Consider the following 21401-nt stretch of genomic DNA (forward strand, 5'->3'; position numbering starts at 1 on the left):
AAAGGAGATAGTCATCGACTTCAGGAAGCGTGGTGAAGAACATGCCCCTGTCTACATCAACGGGGATGAAGTGGAAATGGTCGAGAGCTTCAAGTTTCTAGGTGTCCAGATCACCAACAACCTGTCCTGGTCCCTCCCAAGCCGATGCTATAGTTAAGAAAGCTCACCAACGCCTCTTTTCTCAGGATGCTAAGGAAATTTGGCATGTCTGCTATGACTCTCAACAACTTTTACAGATGCACCATAGAAAGCATCCTTACCAGATGTATCACAGCTTGGTATGGCTCCTGCTCTGTCCAAGACAACAAGAAACTACAAAGGGTAGTGGCCCAATCCATCACTCAAACCAGCCTCCCATCCATTGACTCCATCCACACTTTTCGCTGCCTCAGAAAAGCAGCCAACATAATCAAGGACCCCACGCACCCCGGACGTTCTCTCTTCCACCTACTTCCGTTCGGAAAAATATACAAAAGTCTGAGGTCATGTACCAACTAACTCAAGAACGACTTCTTCCCTGCTGCCATCAGACTTCTGAATGGACTTAACTTATATTAAGTTGATCTTTTTCTACATCCTATGACTGTACTACATTCTGCACCCTCTCCTTTCCTTCTCTAGGAGCGGTATGCATTATCTGTATAATGCCCAAGAAACAATATTTTTGATTGTATACTAATATGTGACAATAATAAATCAAATCAAATCAGAAGGCTGCCAAGCACAGAAACTGTATGCCCTGTGGCATAGCTCCTTCCCCTTCTGCTAAAGTATAGTCTAAGAATGCAGAAGTATTCTGACCAAGGATTTAAAATGGAGCTTGAATTCAGAAGAGACCACAGTTGGAATATACCATTATCCTCGATAAGATATTACCATAGAGGTGGAAACCTTGGCAATGTAGAAATGATAGAGGTGGCATGACTGTGTGGCAGGTTACAGAATTAATCTCTGATTTTGATAAGGCAGAATTCAACATGAGAAGCAGGACCCAGCATACTGTCACATAAGCTAGAATTTATCTGCATTCATCCAAATCCAGGTGAATTAGACACCAATAAAGGGGGCTGAAGGGTGGATCAGTAAATTTGCTGATGACACCAAGATTGGTGGAGTAGTGGATGAGGTGGAGGGCTGTTGTAGGCTGCAAAGAGACATAGATAGGATGCAAAGCTGAGCTGAAAAATGGCAAATGGAGTTTAACCCTGATAAATGTGAGGTGATTCATTTTGGTAGGACTAATTTAAATGTGGATTACAGGGTCAAAGGTAGGGTTCTGAAGACTGGAGGAACAGAGAGATCTTGGGGTCCATATCCACAGATCTTTAAAGGTTGCCACTCAAGTGGATAGAGCTGTGAAGAAGGCCTATAGTGTGTTAGCTTTTATTAACAGGGGGCTGGAGTTTAAGAGCCGTGGGGTTATGCTGCAACTGTACAGGACCTTGGTGAGACCACATTTGGAATATTGTGTGCAGTTCTGGCCACCTCACTATAAGAAGGATGTGGAAGCGCTGGAAAGAGTGCAGAGGAGATTTACCAGGATGCTGCCTGGTTTGGAGGGTGGGTCTTATGAGGAAAGGTTGAGGGAGCTAGGGCTGTTCTCTCTGGAGCGGAGGAGGCTGAGGGGAGACTTAATAGAGGTTTATAAAATGATGAAGGGGATAGATAGAGTGAACGTTCAAAGACTATTTCCTCGGTGGATGGAGCTATTACAAGGGGGCATAACTATAGGGTTCGTGGTGGGAGATATAGGAAGGATATCAGAGGTAGGTTCTTTACGCAGAGAGTGGTTGGGGTGTGGAATGGACTGCCTGCAGTGATAGTGGAGTCAGACACTTTAGGAACATTTAAGCGGTTATTGGATAGGCACATGGAGCACACCAGGATGATAGGGAGTGGGATAGCTTGATCTTGGTTTCAGATAAAGCTCGGCACAACATCGTGGGCCGAAGGGCCTGTTCTGTGCTGTACTGTTCTATGTTCTATGTAAATCTGGAAAGCTTTGTGATTTCAGAACCTTGGTGAACAAAGTGTTCACATTTCCAAATGGCCAATGTGATTGTTGGGAAGCGACATCAGTTATTATTATTTACAACAAGCTGTCTCAAGTGCAATGTCAACAATTTAATATTAATAAAATAGACTTGATATTACAAGAAGTTTTTATAAGCTGCCTTACCTGACATGTTTTACCAAGACCCATCTCATCCGCGAGGATGCTGCCATGTTGAATACGATGGCATTGAGCTAGCCAATTTAAACCAATAAGTTGATATGGACGAAGGCTTATACCTAAAAAGAAAAATATGACTGGTAACTGAGCCCACCGTTTGATATGGAACCAATTAAGAGTTATAATAAATAGTGGCATGTTAAACTAAAGGATATAGGCCGAGAAAGAGTTGGAGGCAAAGGTAAGTATAAAAGGATGTATTCCAGACTGATTCGGTATGGTGAGTGTTGCTCAGAGTTGGGGCCGTTTGTATTCACAATATAGTTAAATTATCTGGCTTTAAGAATTTAAGGAACAATGTCAATGTTTGTTGATTATACCAAATTGGAAGTATGAAAAATAGTGATGAGGATTTTAAAGAATTGCAGAACATGGATAAGGTCAGTAGGATGGGCAGACAAATCTCAATGTAGAAGTATTAAGTAATAGATTTTAGAAATTTAGTCTCAAAGTAGTCTTACATTAACACTGCAACGAAGTTACTGTGAAAATCCCTTAGTCAACACACTCTGGCGCCTGTTCAGTTACACTGAGGGAGAATTTAGCATGTCTTTCGGACTGTGGGAGGAAATCGGAGCACCTGGAGGAAACCCATGCAGACATGGGGAGAACATGCAGACTCCATAGAGACAATGACCCAAGCCAGGAATCGAACCCAGGTCCCTGGCGCTTGAGGAAGCAGTGCTAGCCACTGTGCCACCGTGCCACCCATGAAGAATAGAGAAACTAAATTAACTTTAAATAATAAGATTATAGAGTAGAGGAGCGAAGTGAAATTGGTGTATAGATATACAAATCATTCAAGGTAGCACAATTGGATATGGTGTAAAAAGGACAAATTATGTCCCTGGTTTGGACCTAAAGGTACGGAATATAATGGCAAGGAAATAATGTTGAACTCGCAAGAGGAGAAGTTGTAACTAGTTATGTACGCTCCCATCAATGAAAGGTGATGCATTGAGATGTTGCCAGGGCTGAGGGATTACAATTCGTGAGTGGCTTAGGAAGCTTTAAAAACCACCAAAATTGATAAGGTTAGGGATGGTTTTAAAGGGGCTTTAAGGTTATAATGTTATGTAAATAATGATAGGCTGCTTCTGCTAGTTGATGAAACAGTACTGAGAGGTGCACATTTAGAATATTCATTAAAAACCAGGAGAGTTAGAAGAAACTTCTGTCACACAGAGAATGAATATATTCAGAATGGTGTTTCAGAAAATATTACTAAATTAGATCCACAGAAGGAGCAGGAAGGAGTAGGTCACTCAGCCTTTCAAGCCTGCTCTGTCATTCAATAAGATCATGGCTGATCTGATTGTAACCTCTCACCTACCCCGTAACCTTTCAGCACCTTGTTTATCAAGCATCTATCTATCTCTGCCTTGAAAATATTCAAAGATTCTACTTCCAATAGACTTTGTAATTTCCATTAAGAACTTAAGAACATCATAAATGGGAATGGATAAGGCCATTGATCCTTCGAGCCTGCTGTCATTTAGTAAAATCATTGTTGATCTTTTACGTCAACTCCACTTTCTCAGATTATCCACATCTCTTCATCCCCTTAGTACACAAAAAATCTATTTGTCACTGTCGTGAATATACTCAATGATTAAGCATTCAAAACTCTTTAGAGTGGATTTCCAAGATTCACAACACTTTGAGTGAAGAAATTTCTCCTCATCTCAGTCCTAAATGGGGTGGCACAGTAGCACAGTGGGTAGCACTGCTGCTTCACAGCGCCAGGGACCCAGGTTCGATTCCCAGCCTGGGTCACTGTCTGTGTGGAGTTTGCACATTCTCCCCGTGTCTGCGTGGGTTTCCTCCAGGTGCTCCGGTTTCCTCCCACATTCTGAAAGATGTGCTGGTTAGGTGCATGTGCTGGACTGTGGTGACTAGGGGAATTTCACAGTAACTTCATTGCAGTGGTAATGTAAGTCTTGTGACTAATAAATAAACTTTTTAAAAAATGATCAACTCTTTACTTTGAGCCTGTGACCCGCATGTTCTAGATTCCCCAGCTACAGGAAACATCCTCTCAGCACCTACCCTGTCAGGCCCCTTAATGTTATAAGTTTCCATCAGATCACCTCTCATCCTTCTAAACTTCAGGGAACATAGGCCAAGTCCATTCAGTCATAAAAGAGTTGTTTGAAAAAGAGGGTGTTTGAAAGGGGTCCAAGCAGGATAATGCATGAAGTCTAGGTGACTGATGGAGAGGGAACCACCATAATCAACTGCATCAACTAAAAGTGTACTTCTTTGTTGTAACATTCAACAAGTTCATCATAAAGTACCATGTGTACTTTTCAGTGCAATAACCAATAAGCAAAATAGCTACTGACAAATACATATAGGTGTATTTTTTTAAATTCGTTCATGGGATTTAGGCATGGCTGGGTGGGCCAGTGTTTATTAACCACCCCTGAGGGCATTTAAGAGTCAACCATATTGCTGTGGATCTGGAGTCACATGTAGGCCAGACCACATGTAGAACAGACTTCCTTTCCTAAAGAACGAGTGAACCAGATGGATTTTTATGACATCGTCATCATTAGACTTTGAATTCCAGATTTTTTATTGAATTCAAATTTTACCATCTGCCACAGTGGGATTCATAGCTGGGTCTCCAGAGCATTATCCCGAGTCTCCGGATTGCTAGTCCAGTGACAACAACACTACACCACTGCCTTCCGTGTTACGTTATTAATTGCTGAAGTAGAATCAAGATCATGAACAAATATGAAATGCAGAAACTCAACCATCTTAAATCCACAATTTTATTGCTTTATTAAAAATACCAAAGTTAATTGCTTTTTAAAAATGCAACTTTACAGATGAATACAATACATTTAAATAAAATAGTTGAATATACATTTGATAAAATGGTAAAGCAAGGTGACAAACTTCAGCAAGTGATTAATATCAAATTATGGTACATCATAATTAACATATGTACTCTTCCACTTCTAAATATATTTTTTATTTTACGAAAATTAAACAGTGGAGTTTTACACAGTGGATTAGCAGCGCACTACATCTTCAGTCTGGGGCCGGAGCCCTATTCAGAATGTTGCATTGGGTCGAACACCTCTCTCTGCTGAGGGTTCTAAATGTACTATGTTTTTGAAATAATTCAATTCAATTCATAGAGACATGGGGCCAAAAGCTGAAAATTGCCTCTAACTAGTTATGCCTTTATAGTTTGGCTCAGCAAGTGCCACACTAATTCAGTGGGGAGAATATATTTCTTGAAGCTAGTGAGAGAAACAGCATTGAAAGAATCATGGAACCTTACATTAGGAACAACAGCTTTAATCTATGAAGCACCTTTAACAAAGTAAAATGGTCCAAGACACTTCAAGGTGTGTTAACAACCAAAATCTGACACCGAGCCACATAAAGGTATGTTAGGATATATGGTCAAAGACTGGATCAAAGAAATAGGTTATAATTAATTATAATTTTAAAGCTGAGGCATTGCTGAACAAAGAACCAATATACGTTAGCATGCACAGGAACTTGTGCCAGTGTTCTAAATGAGTTAGCTAGTGACAGCCAATTCCCCCGTCCTTTTCATTTCTCACTGTTTCAAATTACTGACCCATTTCATTTTAAAGGGGATTCGGATTCTATTTTTTTCTGAAACAACATTTCAGGTCTCAAAGGCCCCACATTAAAAAATCTCTTGATCTCTTCTTTTATTCTTATGGTAATGTTCTTGAATTTGTGCCCACATTTTACCAATCATGAGAAATAATTTCTCCTGATTTACCTCAAAAATTATCATATTAAATACCTCTATCAAACATTCCCCCCACCTCTGGTCAACCTGTTCCAATGAAAGAGCCCGATTTATCTTTCCTCTCCTTGCAGCTAAAACCTCTCATTTCTGTCAGCTATACTCTGCAACTGATTTGAAAACATTTGATGCTGGCAATGGGTGCATATTGAAGAACATGTTCTACCATGTTGTATTAGTCAGAAAGGGCTAGGAACTAATTATTATATGAATAGATATTCTTTGGTGCCAGATTTTAATGCTCCATTGCCGTCATGGGCCAAGTAACATTGTGTTCGGGACATAATAGGCCTCGTCACGGATGCCCACATCCCATGAAAGAATTTAAAAAGCCCATCAATCTCACAGGCTTTAGAATCTAAGATGTGACTATTCCTAAGTTATGGGAATCAGAAAACATAACGGTCTACAGCCAACATTCATTATCTTGATGCTCAGTAAGGTTAATCAAAATGTAAAATAAGTACAATGATGAATAGTTAGGGACGTCAATCCACTAAACCAAACAGAAACAAAGTAAATATAGGTTTTAATACAAAGTAGAGTAGGCATGTTCCAGATCTGCTCATGGAGAGGGGATGGTGAAGGAGGGAATCAAAAATGCCAGCCACCTACAATGCATGCATACAGTCTTGGCACAGTCATTTACAGAGTTGGGATCAGGTCCCACCCTGAAAGTAAACTCAGGAAAGGAAGGTGTGTTCATGCACAAGAGGCCAAATAGGAAAAGTAATTTGGACAAAAAGCGTTGAGGTTACTTCAGTTGAACGGTTGAGATTGAGCCTATTTAGAACATTGGTATTAACAGGTCACAGAGATAAAAATGCTGTAATGTTGTACCAAAGCCATATCCTTAACTCTTCCTGCTATCACGAAGTTTGTGAAACGCGCAAAGACAACCCAGGTCATAACTTACTCCAAGTTATTCTGAATAAGCTGCTGACTGTGATCATAAACAATGACAAGATCCCATTCCCTCTTCACATTGGCCTGTGCCGATGGGAACTAGAGTCTGATTGGAGGCACTGGGTCCCTCCCATGGACCAATCGGCTGTTTGGATCCAAATTTCCCTTCCGCCCTACAGAGTGTGGTTAATGTGAATAGTTTAGTGTGACTGACAAACCGTCAGAACTGTCCAGAAATAGTCACAAAGAGACAAACTTATTGTTGAGGGTATCAACAGCAATGGTTGAGCGAGTCTAAAGGAGGCCAGGTTGTGTGAGAGGGGGGATTAAAGCAGTTGGGGGCTTCCTGGAGATGGGTTAACCAGGTGAGGCCTGTGGCGAATGGAGAGTCCTCGATCCTGCCCCAGAGCCGGGAGCCAGCTTAATGCGCTAAAACAACACTGACCTGTCAGACCCCACCTCCTAACATCCTCCTCCTCAACCCGCTCAAACTCTCCCGGCTGGCGGCTCAGTAAGTTGCGAAGGTTTTGTACAAACTGAGACATCTCTAATTCTTGCCGTGTGTGTGTGTGAGCGCCGGGGGAAGGAAAGGGTCTGGAGGCTGCTGGCGGCGGCTTGAAGTCCTCCAAAACTAAAGAATGCACCAAGCGGGACAGGAATGGCCTCCCTCACTGTAAAGAAAACAGGAGCGGAGAGGAGTGGGCGGAGCCCGGCTCGTGATCTGACAGGAGTGGGCGGAGCCCGGCTCGTGATCTGACAGGAGTGGGCGGAGCCTCTGCTGTGACGGGAGGTGGGCGTGGCTTCTGTGACTGGAGTGGGCGGAGCCTCCGTTGTGACGGGACGTTGGCGTGGCTTCTTCTGTGATTGGAGTGGGCGGAGCCTCCGCTGTGACGGGAGGTGGGTGGAGCTTCTTCTGTGACCAGAGTGGGCGGAGCCTCCGCTGTGACGGGAGGTGGGCGGGTATTCCGCTGTGACGGGAAGAGGCGAGTGGGCGGAGCCTCGGCTGTCACAGCGAGGAGGAAGGGGCTTCTTGTGACCAGGAGCGGGCGGAGCCTCCGCTGTGACGGGAGGTGGGCGTTGGCTTGTCTGTGACCAGGAGCGGGCGGAGCCTCCGCTGTGACGATTGATGGGCGGGTATTCCGCTGTGACGGGCGGAGGCGAGTGGGCGGAGCCTCGGCTGTGACAAGCAGCGCACGAGGCCTCTATTGACGTCACGGGAGTGGGCGGAGCCTCCGCTGAGAGGGGTCGGGGGAGTGGGCGGAGCTCCTATTGATGTAGGAAGTGGGTGCAGCAGCTTCTGTTGTGAAGGAAGTGGGGATTGATAAATTTGATGGAGTATTTTGAAGATGTACTAGGTGGATAGTTAAGGAGGACCTGGATTTTCAAAAGTCATAAGAAACCACAGAATTGGTGCAGCACATCATAACAGCACCAGCTCCTGAATAAGTAACTCACAGGAGCACAGTCTCAGGATTAAGGGGTCAATTATTTAGGACTGAGAGGAGGAGAAATTTCTTCACTATAAGGGTTCTGAATCTTTGGAATCCTCCACTCTGAGGCTTGTGGATGCATCATTGTTGAATATATTTAACGCTGCCTATGTAACAGAAGTCTCACAACATCAGGCTAAAGTCCAACAGGTTTATTTGGCAGCACTAGCTTTTGGAGCCCCAAGCCCCTTCTCCAGGTGAGTCAGGGGTTTGGGGCTCCGAAAGCTAGTGCTGCCAAATAAACCTGTTGGACTTTAACCTGGTGTTGTGAGACTTCTTACTGTGCTTACCCCTGTCCAACGCCGGCATCTCCACATTATGTAACAGTAAACAGCAGATTCTGAAACACAGTTCACAAAGCAAAGACCTAGAACATAGAACATAACAGCGCAGAACAGGCCCTTCGGCCCACGATGTTGCACCGACCAGTTAAAAAAAAAACTGTGACCCTCCAACCTAAACCAATTTCTTTTCGTCCATGAACCTATCTACGGATCTCTTAAACGCCCCCAAACTAGGCGCATTTACTACTGATGCTGGCAGGGCATTCCAATCCCTCACCACCCTCTGGGTAAAGAACCTACCCCTGACATCGGTTCTATAACTACCCCCCCTCAATTTAAAGCCATGCCCCCTCGTGCTGGATTTCTCCATCAGAGGAAAAAGGCTATCACTATCCACCCTATCTAAACCTCTAATCATCTTATATGTTTCAATAAGATCCCCTCTTAGCCGCCGCCTTTCCAGCGAAAACAATCCCAAATCCCTCAGCCTCTCCTCATAGGATCTCCCCTCCATACCAGGCAACATCCTGGTAAACCTCCTCTGCACCCTCTCCAAAGCCTCCACATCCTTCCTGTAATGTGGGGACCAGAACTGCACACAGTACTCCAAGTGCGGCCGCACCAGAGTTGTGTACAGTTGCAACATAACGCTACGACTCCTAAATTCAATCCCCCTACCAATAAACGCCAAGACACCATATGCCTTCTTAACAACCTTATCTACTTGATTCCCAACTTTCAGGGATCTATGCACACATACACCTAGATCCCTCTGCTCCTCCACACTATTCAAAGTCCTCCCGTTAGCCCTATACTCAACACAACTGTTATTCCTACCAAAGTGAATTACCTCACACTTCTCCGCATTAAACTCCATCCGCCACCTCTCGGCCCAACTTTGCAACCTGTCTAAGTCTTCCTGCAGACTACGACACCCTTCCTCACTGTCTACCACACCACCGACTTTGGTGTCATCAGCAAATTTGCTAATCCACCCAACTATACCCTCATCCAGATCATTAATAAATATTACAAACAGCAGTGGCCCCAAAACAGATCCCTGAGGTACACCACTTGTAACCGCACTCCATGATGAATATTTACTATCAACCACCACCCTCTGTTTCCTATCCGCTAGCCAATTCCTGATCCAATTTCCTAGATCACCCCCAATCCCATACATCTGCATTTTCTGCAGAAGCCTACCATGGTGAACCTTATCAAACGCCTACCTGCTCACTGACTGTAGAAACAACCAGGTACCCGTAGATTGTGCAATCAAAATAAAGTTGAGATTTTTGGCCTCTCAGGGAATAGCAGGATATGGGGAGGGGGCAGGAAAATGGAGTTGAAGCCCAAGATCAGCCATTGAATCGTGGGGCAGGTTCAATGCATTGTCTTCTGCTCCTATTTCTTAGGTTCTTGCAAAAAACCCTTGCTGATTGACCTAAAGCTGAGTGTTTATGGTGCACCAAATCATAACAACATCTAAACGATCTCTCGGGCTGGTTAGGTGCATTGACCCTGAACAGGCACCGGACTGTGGCGACAAGGGGAATTTCACAGTAACTTCATTTCAATGTTAATGTCAGCCTTTCTTATGACTGATAAATAAACTTTACTATTCAAGTTATTTTTGAAGGCTAGAGAATCATTCACACATTCCATGAGAAAAGATGCATGAAATTTAAAACAATACAAAAAATTAAACACAGCCATTTCGATGTCCATCTTTGTCCCATGTGTATACCAATCTTTATTTCACTATCTAACAATGATGCTTTGAACATTTCCCACCTTTAATGTCTTCCTTCGTCCTCAAGCTATTCGAAAAGTTCGTAAACCAGTCTCTTTAATGTCACTTTTTTTCAATTTCCTCAACTTTATTTTGATGGTCACAGTAAGAAGTCTCACAACACCTGGTTAAAGTCCAACAGGTTTATTTGGAATCACGAGCTTTCAGAGCGCTGCTCCTTCATCAGGTGAGTGGGTAGTAAGTGGGGAGACCCCACTTACCTGAGGAAGGAGCAGAGCTCCAAAATCTCGTGATTCCAAATAAACCTTTTGGACTTTAACTGGGTGTTGTGAGACTTCTTACTGTGCCCACCCCAGTCCAACGCCAGCATCTTCACGTTATTTTGATGGTGACAGATACGTGATTGTTTCCCCAGTCAGTGCTTTCCGCAGGTCTTTGCTTCCTAAACTGCGTTACGGAATCTGCTGTTTAGTGTCACATAGTTTGATCTCTGGTCATAGAAATGTAGAAAATAGAAGCAGCAGCAGACCATTCGACCCTTTGAGCCTGCTCTGCCATCCATTTTGATCATGGCTGATCATCAAATTCAATATCCTGATCCCACCTTGACCCCCAGAAACCTTGATCCCTTTAACCCCAAGAGCTGTATCTAATTCTTTCTTGAAATCACACAATGTTTTGGCCTCAACTACTTTCTATGGTAGTGAATTCCACACATTCGGCACTCTCTGGATGAAGACATTTCTCCTCATCTCAACTCAAACAATGATGTCTAGTACTGGAGTCACCCACCATTGGGAACATTCTTTTGAATCTACCATGTCTAATTCTGTTAGAATTTTAAAAGTTTCTATGAGACTGCCTCTCATTCTTCTAAACTCGAATGAAGCAATCCTAACTAACTGAGTTAGTCTGTCCTCATATGACAGACCTGCCATCCCAGGAATCAGCCTGGTAAACCTTCACTGCATTCCCTCTTAGAGCAAGGACAACCTTCCTCAGATAAGGACACCAAAACTGCACACAAAAATCCGTCACTATTTCCACTCTCCTATTCTGGTAGTTCACCTCCATCTCTGCCTTACTCCATAGTGCTACAATGTTGCTCGGGAAAATTCTCCACCCAATTTACCTCAAGCTGAAGCACTCAGAAGTGCCAGAAAATCACAGAAAAGCATGTTCCTCGTATGGTGAGGTTAGCCAATCTGTGTGCCGGCCCGTGTGCACAAGGTCCAATTTCCCGCCGACTGAATCTTTTGAATCCTGTAAAGCACCATCTCAATTTGTAGTGTTGTATATATTAGTAGTGCTGTATATATTTGTATATTTTGCATTTGTGATTTGTATTGTGGTGTTTGTGAACGTGAATTCAAAAGAACCGAATGCTCACTTTTAAAACCATGAACACCATTTACAGTGTTCCAGATTTTTACTGCATGAACACAATGAAGGCTTGTTTTTTTCATACCCTACTTGAGGGGGATTACTTGTGTTGCATAGATACAAGAAGCCAAATTTGACTTAGCTATAACCAGCACACTCAGTACCATTTTCCAAAATAATTTAATATTTTCTGAATTCTTTCTAATGAAGGCTAGTTAGCTTATCATATCCTTTCATTTTTTTTATTCGTTCGTGGAACCTGAGCATCGCTGGTTGGGCCAGATTTGTTACCCATTCCTAGTTGTCCTTGAACCGAGTGGCTCGCTAAGCCATTTCAGAGAAGCAGTCAAGAGTCAACCACGTTGCTGTGGCTCTGGAGTCACATATAGGTCAGACCACATAAGAAAGCAGATTTCCTTCCCTACAGGACACTAGTGAACCAGCTGGGTTTTTCCGACAATTGACAATGGTTTCATGGTCATCATTAGGCTTTTAATTCCAGACATTTTTCTATTGAATTCAAATTCCACCATCAACCATGGCGGGATTCGAACCCGAGTCCCCAGAACATTAGCTGAGTTTCTGAATTAATAGTCTAGCAATAATACCACTAGCCTCCCCTTCGGCTGATTGGTATCAAAATGTTTTTTCACTGCATCCTTCTATCCACTTGTAAATAGTTATTGCTGCTCAATCTTTCTTGCTAGTTTCACCAATCTGAAGGTCAGATACAATGTAGCCCAAGATTGCAGGCAATGGAGTAATCATTGATCCTTAATTACATAATGCTGCAAAATTCAGTTTAATTATAGGAGAACTGCTTGATGACAGTACAACAAAGTGAATTAATTAAGAAAACAGTTATGAGAAAATTAAATTGTAACAGACAAATGTGGTTAATACCAAGGCTTTGATCTACTTTATAATAACATTATATACAAGTACTTTTAAACAGATATTATAGAGTATCAAATATTCATATAAACTGGAGCTGAGCTGAGCAAAATCATTCTCCCAGAGAATTACAAGGTATTACATTATTTCCAATATTGAAGGGGGCCAATAGATTAGATATTGTCATGGTACTTTTTCAAACGCACATCTTACAAATCCAAGTGCATTCTCTCATTTAGTGGGACTGAATTCACACTGTGCGTGAAACCTGCACCAATTTTCTGAATTTAGAATTTTTTGCTCCTGTTGCCAGTCAAATTCATTTACATATCCATTCTAAGATCATCCATGAATCTGTGCAATAGGGTTGTGTTTTAAAATATTAGTTTTATTTGTTTCCTTGCGAAAAGAAATATTTATTGATATAAAGTGGCAATCTGGTCCAGTTTTATTCATGGAGGTGAAAGTGGTCTATAACAAATAAGCAAGCATTTTAATCAGAGTGTCAAGTCTGACCACCCTTGGGTGACCTGATTAAAGCCATTTGCAGTTATTTACAAAGAAAATTACACAGATCCACTTACTAATTTAATTTGTGTACAAGGGTTTTAGTAAAATAAACATTTCAAAGCTTTTAAAAGATAACTGTAGTGGAGACTGATTCAATCGTGGCTTCCAAAAGCAAATTGGATCATTATCCAAAGAGGAAATTGACAGGCGGGAAATTGGCACATTGGTGGACATGATGGGCTGAATGGCCTCTTTCGGTCCTGTAATAATTCTATGCTAATTAGCATCCTTGCTAAAATATAAATAAAGCTTCAATTTTAAGAGCTTCCTCGCAGGCCCACAGATGGACATAATTGGAAAAAATATACATGCCAATTAACTCGATATGGTATGGTGGGGTGGGGTGAAGGGGGGGGTGGGTGGAGATGGTGTATGAAAGAATAAGGTGGCAGGGTGGGTGGCCCATTTTATGAACAAGGACTGTTTCCATTACGAAAGGTTTCAGAAACTCTATTTGTCCCGAGCATAATCTAAGCTTGAAATGCTTGATCATTCATGTTGGCTAAGGTTATTTGGGCAAATTGTGGTGAAAGAAAATAGCACCACCTAGGGGAACCCCAGCACAGTATCTGCTTTAATACATAATGGGCTTAAGAGGAAACACACTCATACTGAAAATTGATCCTGCTTTTTATTTACAGCTTTAAAATATTAAGCACCCTCAAATTTTGTGCTTGCATGTTAGCTGCAATGCAAAAAGAATTTGACAGTAACCATACCACATTATCTTCACCCTCCACATCAACAATAACTTGTTTTTATTGAGTTTCAAGCAGCGTCAAGCAAAATTTGACACCAAATGACATACATCAATGAGGTAAGTTTTAAGGAACGCCTGAAAGGAGGAATAAAAAAAGAGGCAGAGAAATTTAGGTAGGAAATTCCAGAGCTTAGTCCCTTGGCAGCTGAAGGCACAGCTCCGACATTGGAGTAATTAAAATGGGAGAGGCTCAAGGGGGTCAGACTTGGAGGAATGCAGATATCTCAGAGGGTTGGGGGCCTGAAAGGGATTACAGAGTTGGGGAGCATTGATCGTTGTGAAGGCATTTGAAAACAAGGATGAAAATGATAAAATTGAGACATTCCTTAAACAGAAGCCAATATAGTCAGCACGGGGATAAGTGCATTTCAGTGAGAGTTAGGGCACAGGTATAGAGTTTTGTATTATTTCAAATTTCCGTAGGTTTGAATTTGGGAGGCCAGCTAGGAATGCATTGGACCAGTCAAACAATCACTATAGCTTGTCTGAATTATATTTTAAAATCACGATCAAATTACATTTAATCTCACGCTTTAATCTTAAATTCACTAGAAACTGAATATGATTATTCAATCTACTGGTTAGGATTCAAAGCAGCTGTAATGACTTCAATCAGGCCATTGAGGTTGGCGTATTGGAGTATGAACTCCCTGATTAAGGATCCCTCTTTAATCACATTTTAATTTGATGTTTTAAGTTTCCATTCCGCTTTGTTTTTTGTTTCAGGCGGTTCCCCTTTTAGGGAGCAGCCCCTTTTGAGTTTTCCCTAAGTTAATTTGGTTTCATTTATTTGGTTGAGGAAAAAGAGTTCCCTGATTAATGATCCCACAAAAAGATATCCCTGATTAAGGGTCCAATTGATGGGCCAATCAGGGAGTTTTTGCCTTGTACTTAACCAGGAGTGTCAGTTCCTCTGCCACCTCCGGAGGTAGACTAACTGCTAGCACTCTGTGTACTGCGGTTAGAGTTTGTAAATAAAGGGATTTTGGTGAAGGGATTTCTGCCTCTGAAGCCTTATTATAGCAGCTGATGGAGATTTTCAATCAATTGTACATGTCTAACCCCAGTGCACCATTTATTCTCTTAGAAACTATTCTTCCCTGTAATCGACAGTGGAAATATTTGAAAGCAAAACTAAATAAATGTATACAACAGTAGAAAATGTTTTAATTCCCAATGTTTCTGAAATAGATGGTTACAATCAATCAAATGTGAAGTGCACTGCACCATTAGAATGAGGAGGGTGAAGCGGAACTCCATGAAGATGCCGCAAGTCTAGCTAGTGGAGATTCATTCATGGCTGTTTCACTTGAATTCGTCACAGTGGCCAAGGACGGAGGGGCTGTCGGCAAACTCAGGCTTCCTCGAATAAATGGACTTTGAGGACTTCCAGCAGCTGAGCTCAGTGGGTTGGTGGGGGGAACAGAACCATTACCAACTGTCCAGTGGCATGTATAGTGGCTAAAAATAAAAATACAAATAAATGTTCATTGCAACAAAAAAACTGAAGAGATTGTGCCATATCTCATTTAGGAATTGTGGCAGTCTAAGGTTATGTTAATATTTCCAAGGCTCTTTTATATTGATTAAAGAAAGATTTGCATTTATATAACATCTTTCATGGGCACAGGATTTCCCAAAGTGCTTTGCAGCCAACAAAGTACTTTGGATGTGTAGGTGCTGTTGTACAGTAGGAAACAATCATTGTAAACAAATATATAGTTGCAAAATAAAGTTTGGGATAATTATAATGCAGATTCAGACATGTCATTTCCAGCAGTAGTGGAACAGTCAGCTGTCCAATGAGATAGAGGAATGTTATTAATGTTAATAGCCCACTCTCCAATTCATTAATAAATGCTTGTGGGCAGCATTGTGGCACAGTGGTTAGCACTGCTGCCTCACAGCGCCAGGGACTCAAGTTTGATTCCTGGCTTGGGTCACTACCTGAGCGGAGTCTGCACATTCTCCCAGTGACTGCGTGTGTTTCCCCCGGATGCTCCAGTTTCCTTTGAAAGACGTACTGGTTGGGTGTATTTGCCATGCTAAATTCTCCCTCGGTGTACCCGAACAGGCGCCGGAGTGTGGCGGCTAGGGGATTTTCACAGTAACTTCATTGCAGTGTTAATGTAAGCCTACTTGTGACACTAATAAATAAACTTTAAACTAAACTGAATTCCTACATCAATCAGTCCTTAACTCTGGCCATCTGCAAGCAGCAATCACTTTTCAAAAGTTTTCCAAAGGACACTAATCACTCAAACAAATGACTGAATGGAAATTGCATACAGAGACATTGATGAGGAATCATGCCTGAATATGCTGGGGTAAGAGAAAATTGGGGAGTCCAGGAATGCATCATGTTAATAGCTGCAATATCATAGAAATCCAGCAATTCTGCCATCTTCTAAGAACTCATTTTCTAAATTACTCATCACAAATTAACTTTGCGGCACGGTAGCACAGTGGTTAGCACTGCTGCTTCACAGCTCCAGAGACCTGGGTTCGATTCCCGGCTTGGGTCACTGTCTGTGTGGAGTTTGCACATTCTCCTCGTGTCTGCGTGGGTTTCCTCCGGGTGCTCCGGTTTCCTCCCACAATCCCACAATCCACAATCACAATCCAAAGATGTGTGGGTTAGGTTGAAATGCGTAGGTTAAAGGGATTAGTGGGTAAAATATATGGGGGTAGGCCCTGGGTGGGATTGTGGTCGGTGCAGACTCGATGGGCCGAATGGCCTCTTTCTGTGCTCTAGGGTTTCTATGATTTCTATGATTTGTTTGGGGGAAGTGGTGGTGTAGTGGTATTGTTGCTAAATTTCCTCTGAAATGGCCTAGCTCAGATCAAAGGCCATTAGGAATGGGCAACAAATGCGATGCCCACATCGCATGATTGAATAAAAAACACACAATGACCGAGTGTGAATTATACAGATTACAACAGAAGATAGAAGACAAGCGTATGGAAAATTACCCCTCTGTCTCTGTTCTGATGAGCTGTACATGTTGCAATGACAATCCATAATCATTGTGCAATGCTGTTTTCAGTTAATCTTTTTAGCTGATTTTAATTACAAGATCTATTTCACAGAATAAATTTCTAAGTTATCATTGCCTGGAATTTTCAGTAAAATAATGGTGAGATTATTAATAAATCAGAGAGCAAATTCCATCCATTGACAAATAAGCATCAAAATCAGAATGTTGCTGTTCAAGTTGTTCTGCTCCTCCAGAAGCTCAGTACCTTACTGGGAGGCTGGGCATTCAAATACATGGGATATAGTGAGGTTATTGTGTTTACCCATTAAATAATGTTGAGCTTTGTTTATTCAATAGAATATAAAAGCAGGGATGTCTTGATGCACCTGTACAGGGCATTGGTGAGGCCGCAGCTGGAATACTGTGTGCAGTATTGGTCCCCTTATATGAGGAAGGATATATTGGCATTGGAGGGAGTGCAGAGAAGGTTCACCAGGTTGATACCGGAGATGAGGGGTTTGGATTATGAGGAGAGGCTGAGGAGATTGGGTTTGTACTCGTTGGAGTTTAGAAGGATGAGGGGGGATCTTATGGAGACTTATAAGATAATGCGGGGGCTGGATAGGGTGGAGGCGGAGAGATTCTTTCCACTTAGTAAGGAAGTTAAAACTAGAGGACACAGCCTCAAAATAAAGGGGGGTCGGTTTAAGACAGAGTTGAGGAGGAACTTCTTCTCCCAGAGGGTGGTGAATCTCTGGAATTCTCTGCCCACTGAGGTGGTGGAGGCTACCTCGCTGAATATGTTTAAAGCGCGGATGGATGGATTCCTGATCGGTAAGGGAATTAAGGGTTATGGGGATCAGGCGGGTAAGTGGTACTGATCCACGTCAGATCAGCCATGATCTTATTGAATGGCGGGGCAGGCTCGAGGGGCTAGATGGCCTACTCCTGCTCCTATTTCTTATGTTCTTATGTTCTTAAGTGCAAGTGATTTTTTTGTAACTGAACCTTAGCTTTTAAAGTGTGGAGTCTCATTCCTTCAGATGTTAATTATCATTGTTGGTTTTAAGAAAGTTAATTTTTTTTTAAATCTTGCTATTTAACACAGATCTTCCTCTCTCTTAATGACATCTGCCTTAGTCTCCATTTCATTTTCTATATATGGTTATATGTTGAATTAAGTAATCTAATTTACACTTCCTGATTCAGATTATGTGTATTCCAGGAATGATTCTTCAATCTCGTTAGTTAAGGAAATATATGATAGTTTAAATTTATTTATTGATGTCACAATTAGGCTTACATTAACACTGCAAACACTACTGTGAAAATCCCCTAATCGCTACACTCTAGTGCCTGTTTGGATACACTGAGGGAGAATGCACCTAACCAGCATGTCCTTTGGACAGTAGGAGAAAACCAGAGCACCCGGAGGAAACCCACACAGACACAAGAAGAACATACAGACTCCGCACAGACAGTGACCCAAGCTGGGAATCGAACCTGGATCCCTGGCTCTGAAGCAGCAGTGTTAACCACTGTGACACTTAAGCTGTTCACACAGGTCCACTGACCCTGGTCGAGGGTACTACGTGGTTTTGGATTTCTAACAACAGCAGGTTCCAGGGCAAAATCCCATAGTATCCCATGGGGAGGCGATAGTTACTTATAACTAGACTATTAATCCAGAAACTCAGTTAATGTTCTGGGGACCAGGGTTCAAATCCCACCATGGCAGCTGTTGGAATTTGAATTCAATAAAAAATATCTGGAATTAAGAATCTACTGATGACTGTGAAATCATTGCCGGCTGTTGGAAAAATCCATCTAGTTCACTAATGTCCTTTAGGGAAGGAAATTTACTGTCCTTACCTGGTCTGGCCCACATGTGACTCCAACGCCACAGCAATGTGGTTGACTCTCAGCTGCCCTCAGGCAACTAGGGATGGGCAATAAATGCTGGCCAGCCAGCGATGCTCATGTCCCATGAATGAATAATAAAAGTAAGTCTGTGGGCAAGCACAAGTTCACCACTTACCTCAAAATCAGTTTTAATATGCCACACATGTATTGGTGGCATATTATTGGGACAGATTTTAAAGTAAAATTTATAATTGGATTTGAGACTTTTTATACTGAAATAATGTTTTTCCTAATAATGCAGGAACTGGTAGCCAAAGAAAATCAAAATTGTGTCAAGACATCAAATTTTAAGCATCATTCATCTTGGTTTAACTGTGAAATCATCTGGCTCTAATTTTAATCAGCAGGAACAACTGGTGGAATAATAGAATTCCTACAGTGCAAAAAGAAGCCATTCAGTCCAACGAGTCTGCACTGATTCTCCAAAAGAGCATTTTACCCAGGCTTCTCCCCATAACCCCACGTATTTACTTCGCTAATCCCCCTAACCTACACATCGTGGGACACTCAGGGGCAATTTAGCATGGCCAATCCACCTAACCTGCACATCTTTGGATTGTGGGAGGAAATCGGAGAACCCAGAGGAAACTCACGTAGGCACGGGGAGAATGTGCAAACTCCACACATAGTCATCCAAGGCCGGTATTGAACCTGGATCCCTAGCGCTGTCAGGCAGCAGTGTTAACCAGTGTGCCACCGTGCCGAAGTGGGCAGTAACATAAAAAATAATCGGGATACAGTATTTAACAGCTTATTCTTGCTACCATTGCTAGCCACCCACTTCTGGGCAGCCTGCAGTCCCCACAATTTCAAATGTGACCCTAGACTCCTCTACTAGTTACAATTTGGAGGTACCATTGTGTTAACTGTGCTCCAGCAATGGTGCTAAGTACTATGTAGTCTAACAAGGGGTCACTGTAGGCTGCTCAGATATAGACAAATAAAAGTTATTTTTGTGATTGTGACTGGAGTGTAGGAGAGGGGTAGTCAGGAAGTGCGACCCCTTTCCCACCACCCATCAGTGGCAGCATGGACAAGTTGGGCCGAAGGGCCTGTTTCCATGCTGTAAACCTCTATGACTCTATGAGTGGTTTTCCCACACCCCTTTAAATACTGGCTTTGAGCTCAGCTCCCCATCAGAGCCTCCCAATTCTCCAGTGCCCATGAACAATGAATCACTTATGATCACTGGGTTCTGCACTCTCAAAGGTGCCAGGCAGGCAGTGTGATGCTCTCCTGTCATTGTGCCAGCGAACACACAACCCCAGGACCCAATGCACCCCCGGACATTCTTTCTTCCACCTTCTTCCATTGGGAAAAAGATATGAAAGTCTGAAGTCACGTACCAACCGACTCAGGAACAGCTTCTTCCCTGCTGCCATCAGACTTTTGATTGGAGCTACCTTGCATTAAGTTGATCTTTCTCTACTCCCTAGCTATGACTGTAACACTACATTCTGCACTCTCTCCTTTCCTTCTCTATGAACAGTATGATTTGTCTGTATAGCATGCAAGAAACAATACTTTTCACTGCATGCTAATACATGTGACAATAATAAAATCAAAAATCAAATATCTCACTTAACAAATGTCAGTTCAGTTGGTTACCTATTGACAGATTTCTCCTGCATTTAATTGTAACTTTTAAATTATTTTACATGAAAGAATTGATGCTTTATCCAACAAAACAATTACTGGATAAAAGCAAATTACTGCGGATCCTGGAATCTGAAACTAAAAGAGAAAACACTGGAAAATTTCAACAGGTCCGGCAGCATCTGTAAGGAGAGAAAAGAGCTGATGTTTCGAGTCCAGATGACCCTTTGTCAAAGCAATTACTGTGTCGTATCAATTGAATTTCCAGAATAAAGCAACACTATTAAATATAATTTAATTTAAAGTTTAAATAAATATAGAGAAATTCCACCCACCCACAAAGCTTGCAACAATCCTACCTGGATGTGGGACCTACTTGCCTCACCTGCTATTGGATCCACTTCCAGCTGTATGAGTCACTGGTAACATGTTGGCATATGGCGGAGGTGGCAAGGTTGGCCAGCTGTCATGCCCTGGTAAAGCCTGAAGGCTGTTACTGGGATTTTCTGAAATGGATACTTGATAAAAACATAAAATAGATCAGTAAACCAGAAAGTTTGTATTTGAAATAAATAAGGTCATCCACTTTTCTTCCCGGATGTTATCCCCAGCCATTTATAAAAATTATTCTCAGATGAGAGGTCAGGGACGTCAATCTTTGGACCCCCTCCAGGCTTCTCGAAATGTGCTTCAGAATCCAGTATAGCTTTATCTCATTTAGTGCTCCTATGTCTTCCTAAAGAAAAACAGCATGCTAAATATAACATGCGACATGATACCACTTTTCCACAAGAAAACACGTAATAAGGGTGGGTTATGTAAGTTT

General features: G+C 42.2%; 2 protein-coding genes across 2 annotated transcripts in view; both read right to left on the reverse strand.

Annotated features, from left to right (window-relative positions):
- chd1l (chromodomain helicase DNA binding protein 1-like) overlaps nt 1-7634 on the reverse strand; it is a 120698-nt gene extending 113064 nt beyond the window's left edge. The window contains exons 1-2 of the mRNA XM_078232860.1: nt 7387-7634; nt 2180-2292 (exon numbers count right to left, since the gene is read on the reverse strand). Of these exons, the coding sequence (XP_078088986.1) occupies nt 2180-2292; nt 7387-7486 (213 nt within the window). The 5' untranslated portion in view covers nt 7487-7634. The remainder of the gene's footprint in view (nt 1-2179; nt 2293-7386) is intronic.
- Nucleotides 7635-12641: 5007 nt separating this feature from the next.
- Nucleotides 12642-21401, reverse strand: part of LOC144506073 (T-box transcription factor TBX19-like) — a 48727-nt gene continuing 39967 nt past the window's right edge. Inside the window, exons 8-9 of the mRNA XM_078231890.1 lie at nt 20961-21093; nt 12642-15539 (exon numbers count right to left, since the gene is read on the reverse strand). Of these exons, the coding sequence (XP_078088016.1) occupies nt 15308-15539; nt 20961-21093 (365 nt within the window). The 3' untranslated portion in view covers nt 12642-15307. The remainder of the gene's footprint in view (nt 15540-20960; nt 21094-21401) is intronic.

Source organism: Mustelus asterias, chromosome 17 (genome assembly GCF_964213995.1).
Source record: "Mustelus asterias chromosome 17, sMusAst1.hap1.1, whole genome shotgun sequence".
NCBI classification, from domain to species: Eukaryota; Metazoa; Chordata; class Chondrichthyes; order Carcharhiniformes; family Triakidae; genus Mustelus; species Mustelus asterias.